General features: G+C 35.8%; 2 protein-coding genes across 2 annotated transcripts; both read right to left on the minus strand.

The window, feature by feature from the left end:
- Window positions 1-3425: 3425 nt before the first annotated feature.
- On the minus strand, window positions 3426-6043 carry LOC143613799 (universal stress protein A-like protein). The gene is made up of 4 exons (XM_077087416.1): window positions 5828-6043; window positions 3916-4037; window positions 3729-3847; window positions 3426-3621 (listed from the first exon to the last, which is right to left on the minus strand). Exons 1-4 carry the CDS (start codon window positions 6018-6020, stop codon window positions 3513-3515), a joined length of 543 nt encoding a protein of 180 aa, XP_076943531.1. The 5' UTR covers window positions 6021-6043; the 3' UTR covers window positions 3426-3512.
- Window positions 6044-12597: 6554 nt separating this feature from the next.
- On the minus strand, window positions 12598-13098 carry LOC143613791 (uncharacterized). Its single transcript, XM_077087409.1, has one exon. The coding sequence runs from the start codon at window positions 13096-13098 to the stop codon at window positions 12598-12600; it is 501 nt and encodes a 166-aa protein (XP_076943524.1).
- Between the last annotated feature and the right edge of the window lie 1807 nt (window positions 13099-14905).

The following is a 14905-nucleotide window of genomic DNA, read 5'->3' on the forward strand; positions in this document are numbered from 1 at the left end:
AATAAAATTTGGCTTGGACACCAATAAAACGAAATTGGACCAGCCATAACATTTCTTGGAGTTTAAGTTTCGTTAATTTAATCGAAAATAGGAAAGAATTGGCAAAACTAGCCCCTGTAGTTCCCGAAAATGCGATTTTTAGCCGTTTTAAGCGATTTTAAAGGTTTTTAAGGGCTATTCCCAAAAATTACGTTCCCGAATCGGTTTAAATTTAAACGAATACTAATACTAAAAATCCGAGATGTGTTTGGTGTCAAACCTTTTGTAAATGATCTATCGATAACGATACCAGGCGATTATAATTGTGTAGTTTTGTTATAGATTCGAATCATGTGTCACAAACAATAAGACAAAACATGCATCCACCATCAGCTTAACTCACTTGCACACCCGCGCACCTCACTTGCACACCCGCGCACTGCAACGCTCAGGTATAAAAACTTGTTAATATTAATATGCAATCATAAGCCCATAACGTACCGTATATAGTACCATTAGAATAGAAATAAAAATGTGACCGCCTCGTGACTTTAACATCTCTTGGCTATTATCTTCTTCCCCATTCATCATCATCATCATCGTACTCAGTATATCCCACCAATAGCCAAGCTATGGTAGGGTCTGAGGAGGGTAAGATGTAGACAGCCTTACCCCTACCCCATAGGGATAGAGAGGCTGCTTCCGATGAGACCCCCGGCTCGATAGTAGTTTTGCATCAAGCCTTGGACATAAGGCACATAACACTCAATCATCGGGACACCGGCTGATTGGTGCATGTACCATTGTCTTTCGGCTATCAACGCCACCACATGATGCCTGATTAACCTTCTGCCACTTTTAACGTTATTTTTACGAGATTAGTAAAATAACGTTAAAATTAGTGCAATTTTACTTTTGCCCACCCGAGAGTTCACACATATATACGTTATTCTTCCCCATTGCCTACCTTAAATAAATTCCACATCTCACTCTCTCTTTTTATTTAATACTTATTATTATTATTATCATTATTATTATTATTAACAATTAACCATTAACAATCCGACCTTCAAAAATCAAAACCCACTCTCCACTATTATTATTCTTCTTCTGCTTCCTAACAGGTATGTATGTATTCTTCTTTCTCATCATTTCATTTCTACACGTATTCTTAGATTTAGGGTTTCCTTTAATCTTTCACAAGATTCGTCCAAAACCCACTTGTTTTTTCCTTTGATTTTAAGGTTTGAGCAGCTTCAACTAATCATAATAATAATAATAATAGCAGAGCTTGCAGCTGTCAATGGCGGCTGTGAAAACTGAAAACCCTAAAAGTTGGGGTTTTTGATTGATGGGTGTCTCGAATCTTTTGTGTTTACTTTTGGGTTTTTATTAATTTTGTTTGTTTGTGCTGTAAATTGTAAATCTTGATTTTTTTTTCATGGATTTGTTTCTAGAAATGGAAGTGATTACTGAACAGAAGGAAACCCTAACTGGGGTTACTCCAATTTCTCAGGAAAGTGGTGATTCGGGGTCGGTGGTGGTTACGACAACAGTCGTGGAAGAGACCGTAAAAGAGACCGAGACCGAGGTTTCTGTTGTTAATATGGTTCAAGAAGAAGGGGGAGACAATGAGAATAATGAGGTTACTGAGACGGTCCAGACAGAGAAAGAAGGGCTTTTTGGTAATTTGGCGGATGAAGATGAGGGTTCGAAGGTAAATTGCGGCGAGAATGGAACGTCTTTGGTTATGGAAGTAGACACAGGTTTGGCGGGTGAAAATGGAAGTTTTATAAATTCCATTTTCGAGCATGAAGAAAATGCAAGTGCGGATCCAATGGACGTCTGTCCACCGGAGCAAAACGAGGGCGGTGGTAACGGGGAAAATGTCGTGAACAAGGAAGATAGTAATGGAAAGGGATTGGATAGTCACGTTGACGAAGAGGATTATAAATTTGTAGTCGGTGATTTTGTTTGGGGCAAGATCAAGAATAAACTGTGGTGGCCCGGCCAAATATATGACCCGAGTGATGCATCTGATAGCGCGGCTTCGATAAAGCATGAAGGTGAACTCTTGGTTGCATATTTTGGAGAACGGTCGTTTTCTTGGTTTCACCGTCGCAGTTGAAACCGCTTATTGATAACTTTGAAGAAATGTCGAGGCAGAGTGACTCCAAGAAGTTTGTGAATGCGGTTCAGAAGGTTCTGCAAGAGGTCGGTAGGCGTGTGGAGTTGATGTGCAAAGGGGGGTCTGTTAATACAAAGGAAAAAAGTAGTGTTGTCAACAGTGGGATTAAGAAGGGAGCGCGTGCACCGAAAGGGAGCACGATTAAGGTTTTGATAGACCGATTAGAGCCGGTTGAGTTTTTGTCAACCTTGAAAAGCTATGCTACAATGGAGCCGGGTGCGGGACTGGTTGAGCTTGAATTCACTGTACTGAAAAGTTGTTTGACTGCTTTTTATACTAGAATTGGCGGTTCCGAAGAGGAGACAAGACATGCGGTCACCGGCCCGTCGGCAGAGGACGGCGATGCAAAGTTGTATCAAAAAAGGAAGAAGAGTGTGGCGGAGTTGATGGGTGAAGATGAATCTAAAGTCAAGAAAGCAAAACCGAGTAAAGATAAAAGGAAGGCGTTGGTAGTGTCAGTGCCCGAAAGTGATGAAAGTGGTGGCGGCGGCTACGGCCTTGAAGAGGAGGCAATGTCGCCACGCCAACGGAAGAAGAGTAGGTATCTTTCACCGCCTTATCTAAGCCCGGGCGGGTTAGGGAGATTTTCAGTTTTGGGTTCGGGTACTGGCTCCGGTTCGTTCAAAGAACCAAAAATGGACCCTGATTCCGTTTCATTCAAAGAACCAAAAACGGACACTGAGAAGGTTCCGGAAATGGCTGCTAAACAGCTTGAAGATTCATCGAAGAAGAGCAGTGGGAAGAAGGCTAAAGAACATAAGAAAAAGGCGGATACTGGTGGGAGTGTGGTTAACGTGTTAGACGGGTTGTTATGTGCAGCACTCGATCCTTCATCTTTTGTGCAAAAACAGAAGAACCTTCCAGAAATCATGGAGCTCGTTTCATCCTTCCGAGGCTCCATCTTTAAAGAAGGATCCTGCAAGCAGACTGGTAGAAAGAAAGAAGGCGAAGAAGAAGACACGTCGAAGCTCGGGTTCATCAAGCAGAAACTGGAGTGGATGAGTGAAATTGTGCAGATGTGTGAAGACAGTGAAATGAATGCAGATGTGAAGGCAACTTTGCAAGGTGGATTACAAGAGGTTCTTGGAAAGGTTGTTAAAATGGAGGGAAAGTGAGTTTTAGAAATTTTAAGGATTAAATTAGATAATGTCATAATATGTCTTTCAGTGTTTTTCTGCTATGACTTCTATCTGCTTTCGCTTATGAGATCGGTTTACTTTTGAAATTTGGCTTAATGGTTTTAACACATGATTCATCGTCGAAACTGTCACACATAAAACCATAAAGTGAAGTTCAAATTTAACAGTAACATAGTCTCAGGCGAGTTATTAACATGATTACTGTATCAGTCATCTACGGGGTCTAGGGGAGTCTCATCCGCACTACGTTTGATTGTTACAACTGGGCATTCACAATGCTTCACACAAAACTCGCTCACAGTTCCTACAAATACCCTGTTGACAACATATGAAAGAGTTTTTAAGTAATCATGAAACCTTGCTAATGATATTATAAGCTATAACAACCAACCAACCGAGACATAATATTATTAATAATATACCTCTGGAAAGGACCAAGACCCCTGTTTCCCACAACAAGGAGGTCTGGCTTGACTCGTTTAACCTCATGGCAGATTACTTCTTTGGGATCGCCTTTCTTAATCCATGCTTCACATGCTACCTGTTACAATTTTAACCACCAAGCTCAATGCACATGAAAGATATAGTGCGTGCGTGAGAGAGAGAGACCCCTATTTCATGACATCTCTTCACAAAGTACTCCAACAGATGAGATCCTCTAACCTTGTCCTTACGACTGGCATCTCTGAAATCTTCTGTAGAGGCGTATATGCTATCAACTTCATCGAATCCTAGTACAATCACAATATAAATAACGGAATGAATCATGTGCAAGTTTATGTTAAACAATTGCAGTTGCAACCATATCTTCATTGTTGACGCTGATATAACACATCAATTTCATTCTGGAACTCATCATTTTACAGAAATGTAAGAGTAACAATCAATATTTTGGTAAATATAGTTTTCCCAAGCTTTACTACAATGAAGCCTATGGAAGCAGGTTTGCAGATCAACATGATTAGTGGTATGTCATACATAACATAATAAACACGTGCACCTAATGTTAGCCGCATATAACGAGGGAAGCAGGTTTGCCGATCAAGTGATCAACATGATCAGTAGCAACATAGTCTATAAAAAACTATTTTTCTATATAGAACTGTATAAACACCTGTACGTAATGCTAACCACATATAATGAGACAGAGACAGAGGTGGACTATGTGGTTACATAACTGACTTTATCTATATTGCAGTTATAACAATATGTATATGTGTAACGTATTTATGTGGTTCATGCAATTACTAAATGGCCAACATTCAAAAATCAATCCATTTCAACTCAATGTTTTAAAGACCAGTATTTTACAATACTGGATTTGGTTCTAAAATGGTATAACCGGTTGAACCGGGATGTACCGGAAGGTTCAACCGAGTTGATTAGTTTACCCTAAAGTTCCACATAAATACAACTTCAACTTAGAAAACAACTAAAAAGTACATTAATAAATCTCAAAACATTAATCAAACATCACGCATGAACAATGATAAGTCAAACAAAAACTTAATCCATTATTCCATTACAAAAGATGTAAAGCAACCAACTTTCAGGATACAATATTTGTTAATTAGCGATTCGTCGTTTACTATGATTGCTGGTTTCAACCTTATCCGCTAGTTTAAAAGTCATTTTTAAAAATATGGGACGCCAAAAAATATCAAAAGTATCTTGGTTTATAACCGGTTTGCCAGTTTAAACCGGTATTTTAAAAAAAACCGGCGGTACGATGTTGTGGCAAACCGCTCCAAAATACTAGGCTCTAAATATAGGTTGCCTTACCAATATCCGGTAGGGGTGCAAACGAGCCGAGCCGAGCCGAGCATGAGCTCGACTAGGCTCAAGCTCGGCTCGTTTAATTTACACAGAGCTCGAGCTCGAGCTCAGCTCGTGAGTAGATTCCCAAGCTCGAGCTCGGCTCGTTTACTATTTATCAATTATTTTTTATATGATTATAATTATTTTTATATATTTTTTCTATTATAATTTTATGTATAATATATATACATATATATATATATATTATTTAGTTATTTTTATTTATTTTTTCATAACATTATATATATATATATTAATTAATTATTATTAAACATATATTTTAAAAAATTATATAAATGGCATGGTCGTTTTGGCTCGCGAGCCGGCTCGAGCTCGATAAGTGAAGCTCGGGCTCGATTAAGCTCGGCTCGATCGAGCCTTTTAACGAGCCGATCTCGAAGAGCTCGGCTCGTTTGCACCCCTAATATCCGGTATAACCGGTTCAACCGGTACGTACCGGCTTTTAAAACACGGATTTCACAAATAAGCCCTAAAAACCAGGTACCAAAATGAACACCTGTAAAACTGGATCAAAACAGTTGTTAACAATCACATGGCATACAATAACATAACTCGAATCCTTAATCAGTAGGCGTACAATAGCAAATCATTCACAAACCCTAATTCGTTTCAAACACAAACAAAATCACAAACTAGATTGCAACAATATACAAACAATAAGCATATAGAGAATAAGTATTACCGTCTTCATCTGGAACTTGCACATGAAGAAACATGAGCTTGAATCCAGTGGTATTAGAGCGGATGATCTTGTTGAGAGTCCACTCGAAAGCCGATTTGCTGCTGATTGAAGCGTGTGGATATCCTTTGATGCTGGACTCGTTCACTCCTAGCATAATCCGAGTCACGTCCGAGTCAACACTCGCTGTCGCCATGGTTACGTTCACTTGAGCTCTGTGCGAGTGTCTTTGCAGTGTTTTACAAATAGGTGGGTACCAACAGATAATATCGGGTTTAGTATATCATATCGATATTTTGAGCCGGTATTTTTGACCGATTTGATAAAATATCAAACCGAAAGTTTTTTTTTTTTTAAATACCGGCTTTAAGTTCATGATATTTTGGATATTTTGCGGGCCACGTTTTCTAAAAATTACTTTTAACATGACGATTTAACATTGAAAAGAGTAAACTTTTGAATTATTTTTTTAATATCGATTACTTTTGTATTACTTTTTATTATGGTTTAACTTTTTAAATTATATTTTATAATGGGATCATATATTTTTTTCTTATTTTTAAGATAAAATTGCATTTATATGTAAGTATAAGGTAAATTATTCAACCCGTTTGAACCTTTCGGCTAAGCAGTTAATGCGGAAAAATATCGGATATCGGTTATCGCAGTGAGATATCGGTAATTTTAATATCATGTAAAATTCATATATATATATATATATATAGCAATTTAACACTAATAATTCAGTATTATCTCCTACCATTAACAAATTAACCTCTTTGCAAATTGCAAAACACTAACATTGAACATTAAAAGTTGATAATTAAGACTTAAAACACCGATATCGGGAATATCAGTGATATATCGGTCACATATTGGTCAATATCGCTGGTATTATCGGTACCGATATTCTGACCGATAATATTTTTGACTGATATTTCACCAAGTGACCGATAACCGATATATCGGTGATATATCCGCAATATCGACTGCATAGCCTTTCGGTACAACTCGATTCAACCGATTGTACCATTTTTAACCTTATCTGGTACGAGTAAAAAATCGGTTTTGTTACTTGTGTTATAATTCTGTTTTCTTCTTGTTCAACGAGGTTTCTTGAAAGTTATTGTGACCCGTGAACACATGTCACGTACCGGGCAGCTTAAGAGCTACAATGATGTGATTGGATTACGTTACTAGACAACGTGTTATTGACCCACCCCTAAATAATAATTGACACGTTATACAACAATTAAATAATGTAATGTAATGTATTTAATTTAATAAGACGACACCTAATCACCTATTATTATTGCGTATAATCGATTTCGTTCGATGGTCTTTATCGCTTATCATTACAGAGATGTTTAAATGATTGGTTTTGTTTATTTGAGCCGAAAATATGGATGAAATGTTTTGTAATACTTTTGGTCACAAGAAATATTATACTAGTAAGCGAGGGTTTACAGGTGTGTTGATGATCACGTTACATCAATCAAGTGTTCAAAAGAGTATCATTGTCGATGAGACTGAAGGATTGTGGGTTGGCTGCAAAATTTCATTGGAAATATTTAAGATGGTGTATCAACCGTCGACAACTACTTCAAGAACAAGGGTGGAACTAGAAACCAATCGGTGTAGTCCATGGATGATGCAGGTTTGGATCCACCAAATTGCCCATAGACGTAGCTCATGAATCGACAAAACATTCAACAACAAATCGACTAAATTGACGTATCTTCAAGTTAAGGTGGATACAACATATATAGTATAAGCATTCATGAATATATTTATAAAAAACAAATTTAATTTTCTCATGTAACATTTTTTTTAACCTTTACTCACAACCAGTCATGGGCATACCATATAATTTACAAAACTCACTCACATAGTTATAGGGCACTAGCTGAGAATGCTCTAAGCAGACATCCATGTACATGGTAGACCCTAAACCGTAAACCCGGTTCTCATTATTTTTTTTTACCCCGCAATGGTGCCTTAGCTGTACGGATGTGTGAATGTATCATGCATGTGCGTCTGGGGATCAAACAACCCCAGCACCACAAGATTTTCTCTTAAACATGTGATATACGTTACTCATATTGGTCATGGCTCGAGCATGGGACTGGCCGCCGTACACTATTACGTTTTGAAGGCATAATTTGGGGATTTTGTATATGAGGAAGATGAAGTGTAGGTGAAATGAGAAAGGTGGGTTGAAAAATGAATATGGTTTTTCTTTTATTATTTTCTTTATTAATAAAACTGTTAAATTAGTTATTATTAATAAAATTAATTGTTTTATAAAAATTGTTTTGAGAGACCGTTAATAAAACTATTAATAGTATGAAATATAACTTATAATGATTTTTTTTATATTTTTAGCATTAAATGTAGTAAAAATTTAATTGTTAAATTTAAGTTTAAATGTTAAGTGTATAAATTAAAAAAGAAAAATAGGAAAGGGAGAATGATAAGATCATAAGAATGACCCATACCAAGGATCGAGGCGTGAAATTGAATGATAAAGGAAAAACCGAGTTGGTATAGATGTGACGAATAAGGAAGAATAACCAACTTAAACCATACCATTTAGCTTTATATTTTTCTTATATGTGTAAAGCGTAGGCGAAATGTAATTACATTCTGGGCCCATGCATGTCATGTTGTAGCAAGCAACTGAGCAAGTATGGGGTTGGGTGACAAATAAAGTAGAGACTAATGATTTATATTCTAATTATAAAGGGTTAACCAAATATCAAGTAAAAAATTTAAAGACAATCATTATATGGTCCATAATTGTATCTAATCTCACATACACGAGTTAGCACACACATGCCCACCTCTGTATAGGACCCTTTCTTTAGACATGATTCCTTTGGCCGAACATAATCAAGATCTTCGTTGTACATTAATCATGGACCTTATCAGTTACACTCTACTTTATTTTGTGGTGTTATTCATGAACTTGTTTAAGTCAATAAGTACCGCTTTTAACAAAAAAGAAAAAGAAAACAAAAACAAAACAATTTAGGAAAATTAATAAGACAATAGTACTTTTGAGTTTTGACGAAAAACATTTTTGGAAAAGTATAAAGTCAATAAACACTTTTTAAAAGAAAACACTAATACCCTCTTAAACCACATTTTATAGGTGGATTAAGAAATGGTTGATTTTAATATACTCAATTATATTGTTTGTTAGAGCATGTCACTCTTATGTAACTTGTAACCAAAAAGGATTCAAAATGGGTTAGCACCATCCAGCAGCGCTGGTTGTTAGAGCCGGCTTTTAAGTGGGGCAAGGACGGGCGGCCGCTTAGCACTCGTTCTGATTGGGGGTGGGGGGCAAACATTTTCAAAATGTTTAAATGTATAGCTTTCGAGAACGATTTATTTGAGAATAATTATGAAGAATTGATCAACAACTTTATTTCATTTTCGCTAAGAGAGTCTCACAATCATTTCATTGTTATCACATTTGTCATCCATCTATGAAAAGTCTAGTTTCATATATATTTGTCCATTTTTTTAGTACTCGCTTGGTTAATCCGAAATCGTAGAGACAATTCTAGTTGTGGCCACGGGCTAACGTTGTGTTACAAGCCACCATAAAAACAAATATAGCATGTAAACGTAGTTTTGATAACTTTTATATAAATAAGATGTTTAAACCAGTAACTATTTTGATAAGAACACGTCTTAATCCGAACCCATTTTTACTTTTACCCACCTTGTCATGTTCGTTTCTTTCATGGCTTGTATATAATTGCTCAATATCTGTTGGTTAAATTCTAAAAATAGTCCAAAAGAAGAGAGAGAAAGATTATCAAAATAATCTTAGAAGTTATCAAGTTTCAAAAACCATTCAATGAAAACTATCGGATCCGACGTATTAACGATGGATTTCAACAGCCATTAATATTCCGACAAATGTATCATCCCTTACCTACCATGTGGCTTTTGCCTGCAAATAAACCGGACCAGATTATTTTTGTTTAAAAAGCATATTTAAAAGCATCTTTTTTCTGAAAATCACCTCCATGGAAATTCGTGTTTTTTTGAAATTCGTCTGACTAGATGAATTTCACGTGAATTTCATCTTTGGAGACAAAATTCAAAAAAACACCATCTTCATCTTCTCCATCTTCTTCATCATCTTCATCTTCACCTTCTTCATCTTCGTCACATCCTCCCTTCGCCGCCGTCGCCCATCTCCTTCTAAAGAACTCCAAGAGCTCAATATTTTTCGGCGAGCCACCGCCATCGCCCGTAAAATCCATATGAATTTCAGGCGATAGTGGTGGCTCGCCGGAAAAGGTTGAGCTCTTGGAGTTCTTCGGGGAAGGAGATGGGTGGCGACGACAGCGAAGGGAGGATGTGACGAAGAAGAAGAAGAATATAATGATGATGATGACATGATCCACGAAATTCTGGTGAAATTCGTCTGGTTAGACGAATTTCACGTGAACACGAATTTCAAACCAAAATAATCAGGACAGATAGATTTGAAAGTAAAACTATCCGGATTGTACCAGCCATTTTACACATGTCAATGATTTAGTGGTAGGCGAATTTCAAACCAAATGTATTGGGGCAGATGGTTTTGGTGGATTGTTTTGGTAAGTTGAAAATTTAAAGAACTATTTTCATACTCTCTCTTCTTTTGAACTATTTTTAGAATTTTCCCATAACTATTTTGTGTTTATAATAAATGTTGTTATAAGACCATCTCTAACAGTTTTTTGTTCAAACCATCCACATCACTGTCACATCAGCTATCTTAAAAACTACATTTTTACTCAAACAATACAACTTCTCAAACTATCTTTACATTTCCATATCATCACTTACTTTTACATTTATTTTAAATAAGAATTTCACAAAATAATAAAATTTTTATAATTTTATTTAAATATAGCAATATAATAAAAAATTAGTAAAAAATAGATTAACTAAAATATTACAAATAGATAAAAAGAAATTATATAATTTAAAATGACAATTAGTCTAACAAAATGAAAAAGAAATAACTTGAAACTTTTGTCTAATAATAAAACCTATGAATTATTATTATTCTATACCGTCCACAAATGTTCCATTCAATCATTCTAAAGTGCATGATGAGCTTCATTGTGACGTAAATCCGTGAACCGTTTCATGCACGCTTGGAAATAAGATGTTGGTCAATGAAATGACGGTTCATGTGGTTCATCTTCATCATTCGACCAATCTGTTATGGCGGCCTATGTTATGGATGTTTTTTCTAGGACTTCTTGTCATGTTTTTTATTCGAATTAAGCAATGCAAAATAGATAATAAAATCATTAAAAAACTAGCCGTAAAAAAATTTAATCGTTAAACTAGCCGTTACGTAAAAAATACACAAACAAAAAAATACATAAATTTTGAAAGATATAATATATATATATATAATACTTAATATATTTTATAAATATAAAATGAGTATATATATATGTGGGGTGAAAGATGTGATGTTGGGACCCACAATTGATGGTTTTTGGTGGTTTGAAAAACCAAACCTCAAGCATTTGTTTTGGTTTGAACCAACCACTCCAATGGTTGGGGTTGGTTTGAACCAAGATAAACAACCATTGGAGATGGTCTTATCAAGGTAAGTAAGACTATCTCCAACAGTTTTTTGTTCAAACCAGTCACATCACTACCACATTAGTTTTTTTAAAAACCATATTTTTACTCCAACAATATACCTTCTCAAACCATCTTTACATTTCCACATCATCACTTACTTTAATATTTATTTTAAATAAGAATTTCGCAATACTATTAAATATTTAATTTTATAAATTTTATTTAAATTAATGGCGAAACATGGGTTGGATGAGTAGGACTTCTTGTAACGGTTTTTTTTTTTTGCTAGGACTTCTTGTAACGTTTTTTTTTCTAAGATTCTTTGTAACGTCTAGGACTTCTTGTAATCTTTTTCTAAGACTTTTTGTAACGTGTTTTTTTCTAGTACTTCTTGTCATGTTTTTTTTATTCGAATTAAACGTTGTAAAACAGATAATAAAATTGTTGGCGTTTTTAAAAAACTAGCCGTTAAATAATTTAAGCATTAAACTAGTCGTTACATAAAAAATAAACAAACAAAAATACATCATTTTTGAAATAAATATAAAAATATGTATTATGTATAATATTTTAATATATTTTATAAATATAAATATGGGTGTATATATATATGTGTGTGTGTATGGTGAAAGATGTGTGGGACCCACAATAGGTGGTTTTTGATGGTTTGATTTTTGATTTTGGTTTGAACCAACCACTCCAATAGTTGAGGTTGGTTTGAACCAACAAAAACCAACCATTAGAGATGGTCTAAAGTTACCCCAAAAATAGTACAAGTTAATTCCAAGAGTAGCATAGAATTGACAGACAATATGACGAAGGATGGAATTGTACAATTTAATGTAACCATGGTGTGGGACAGTGAAACATTCTCCCCCATATTTTTCCAAATTCATCATACACTCAAATCCCTACTAGACAACACTTTGCCTAACTCCAAACTCAATAAAGGCTCTACTAGACCTATACATTCCGTATAGCTCTAGATAGGGCGTATTAGTGGGAGTTTTTTTAACAAAACGGGATGGGTGTCCCTAGAATTCCCGATCCCAAAATGTGCACATGTACAAATTCTAATGCATCAACTACAACTTGATGTAACATAATGCATCTCTTTAATGTACAAGTTAACAATGCATTTTTTTTTCTTTCAAATTTTGTTACTCTAGAGACTGAATCCCTGTGAAGGAAACCCTACCAAACCCCAATTGATCAACTTTATACAATTCTAACCAAACTTTCTCTGCATCAACTCTTTCACACTCTTCTTCTTCTTTTGCTTCTTCACCTCCTACATTTTCAATTTTCATTTCTAGTCCCTCATCTTTCCCGGATACTACACTTGGGTCCTTGTGTTTCTCACTGTGTTTCAACTTCTTTCTCCTTTTGTTACCCAAACTCAAACACTTTCTTCCGATCATCCTCGGGAGTTTGAAGAAGGTGAGGGTGAAGATGTTGACGACGGCGCATGGGCAGCAGCACACGGCCACGCAGTCGGCGATCACTGCCGCCGTGCATGACCGGCAGGACTTTCCGGAGCATCCGACTTCTGGGTCTCCAGTGGCTTCCACCGGCTGCCCGTGCTTCCGTCTAGTGACGGTGGTGGTGGTGGCGGTACGTGGTGGAAGTTCGCATGGGCAGTTGCTTACTTCTTTGCCCATTTGAGTTGATAAATGCTAATCAAATTAACCTACCAACAGCACACACATTATTAGCTCCCACTAGAGAATGAAGATATATAGAGGTGAAGTGCCAAATTGTGGTGTTGAATATTTTTCAAATATTAATTGAAACCTTTTTCTCCATGCAATTTTGGTTATTTGCATTTCCAAGGGTTTTGTGAACTCCATGAAATTAAATAACGAGTAAACAACGGTTTTCATCCCTTTCGTCCTTGCAGTTTCTTCAAATATGTAGTTTTAGTTCGATAGTTTTAAATTTGTGATTTTCGTACATGTGGTTTCATTACAGTTGTACTTAAACTCTACCATTAACTCCGTTAAGTCTGGCCGTTAAACCTATCAGCGTTCCTCTCACGCGAGGGGTATTTTTGTCCTTTTTTTCCCAAGTACACCACAGCCTCTCACGTGAGGGGGCTTGCGAGTGTTTATTTGAGGAGAAAAAAAGACAAAACTGCCCCTTACGTGAACGGTCAGACTTAACGGGGTTAGTGTCATCGGTTTTAATTGCAGGTGAAATGAAATCACAAGGACGAAAATCACAAATTTAAAATTTTTGGTCTAAAATCGTAGATTTGAACAAATTACAAGGATGAAATTTACATTTATTCTTAAATTAACCTGGAAGTTCAAGTTATGCACACATGAGCACGCGCAACCTGGACCCACGTGACTTACACGCTCTCTTGTCGTTGTGAAGATTCCAAATTTTGAAACCAGAAATTACTTATTATAAAAATATGCAAAACCCAAGAAAATGTAGTGCATTATTTTACTTTTTACTAAATACTAATGAATATGCTTGTCTAACTAGTTATTAATTACACTAAAAGGTATATAGGTATATATTTCATTTATAACTTTTATAACGTGCTATAATGGTAGAAAGTTTGGGTTTTTTAATGAAGATTCAGGTTTAAATCCTACTAACAACACTTTGTAGGAGGCATGGATGGCTTAATGAAAGAAAATTGTGATCTTTGTGGTTTTACTACCAGTGAGTCTTCAGACGAGTGGATTTCTTCAAAACTGGAAATAACTTGGAGGCGCTTAAGGGTTTTGTACAGCTAGGTTAGGTCAGCTAGCGGTGGCCTTTTGTCATTAGGTCATCTCAAACGGAGTATCTAAGCAATTTTCTGTTTATTAGCCGTTAAAAAATAAAAATTAAAAAGTATATCTTTGGCATAATGTCTTAAATGCTACAATAATAATAGGTAATTATTACAAATATTACAAACTTTTAATTTGAAAAAAACGAGCATGTGAGTTTTGAGGTGGGAAAAGAGAAGTTTAGTAACCTATAAAGGTTGTCGGTTTGAATCCTGAGTTTACCTGGATTTTCATCCCACCGTGTGTTACGCCAGAGAGTTCTACTTTTGTGGTGGCAGTCGGCGGTATGGTTTTTTCCAGGGGGAATGTCCAAGCCAAACTCTAAAGCCAGCGTGAGCTCGGTTAAGACAACATAGTCTGGCCAGAGTAGGGCATCGTGGCTCAAAAAAATTAGAGAGTGTGTTAGTCTATATACAATAGAAGTCATCGTTCTAAAAAAAAACTAGCCTATAAACAGATTCTGTAGGAGTTTTTCTTTTAAAGTTAAAAGTTTTTAAACAAAATAAAACGAGCCGAACCTCTAGTTGTAGTCGATTACACTCGCCATGAAAATTTGTCAAGATTTTTGTAAAACGAAAGTGTTTCTTACTTAAAAACATGACTTGAATTCCTTATTTGTAATTATAGAGAATGAGACTTTATGTTAGTTACCAAAAGCCATGTAAATTGAGGAATCATT

The sequence above is a fragment of the Bidens hawaiensis genome, unplaced genomic scaffold (assembly GCF_021521415.1).
Source record: "Bidens hawaiensis isolate Kalapana, Puna unplaced genomic scaffold, B.hawaiensis_p1.1 tig00038193_1, whole genome shotgun sequence".
Taxonomy (NCBI): Eukaryota; Viridiplantae; Streptophyta; class Magnoliopsida; order Asterales; family Asteraceae; genus Bidens; species Bidens hawaiensis.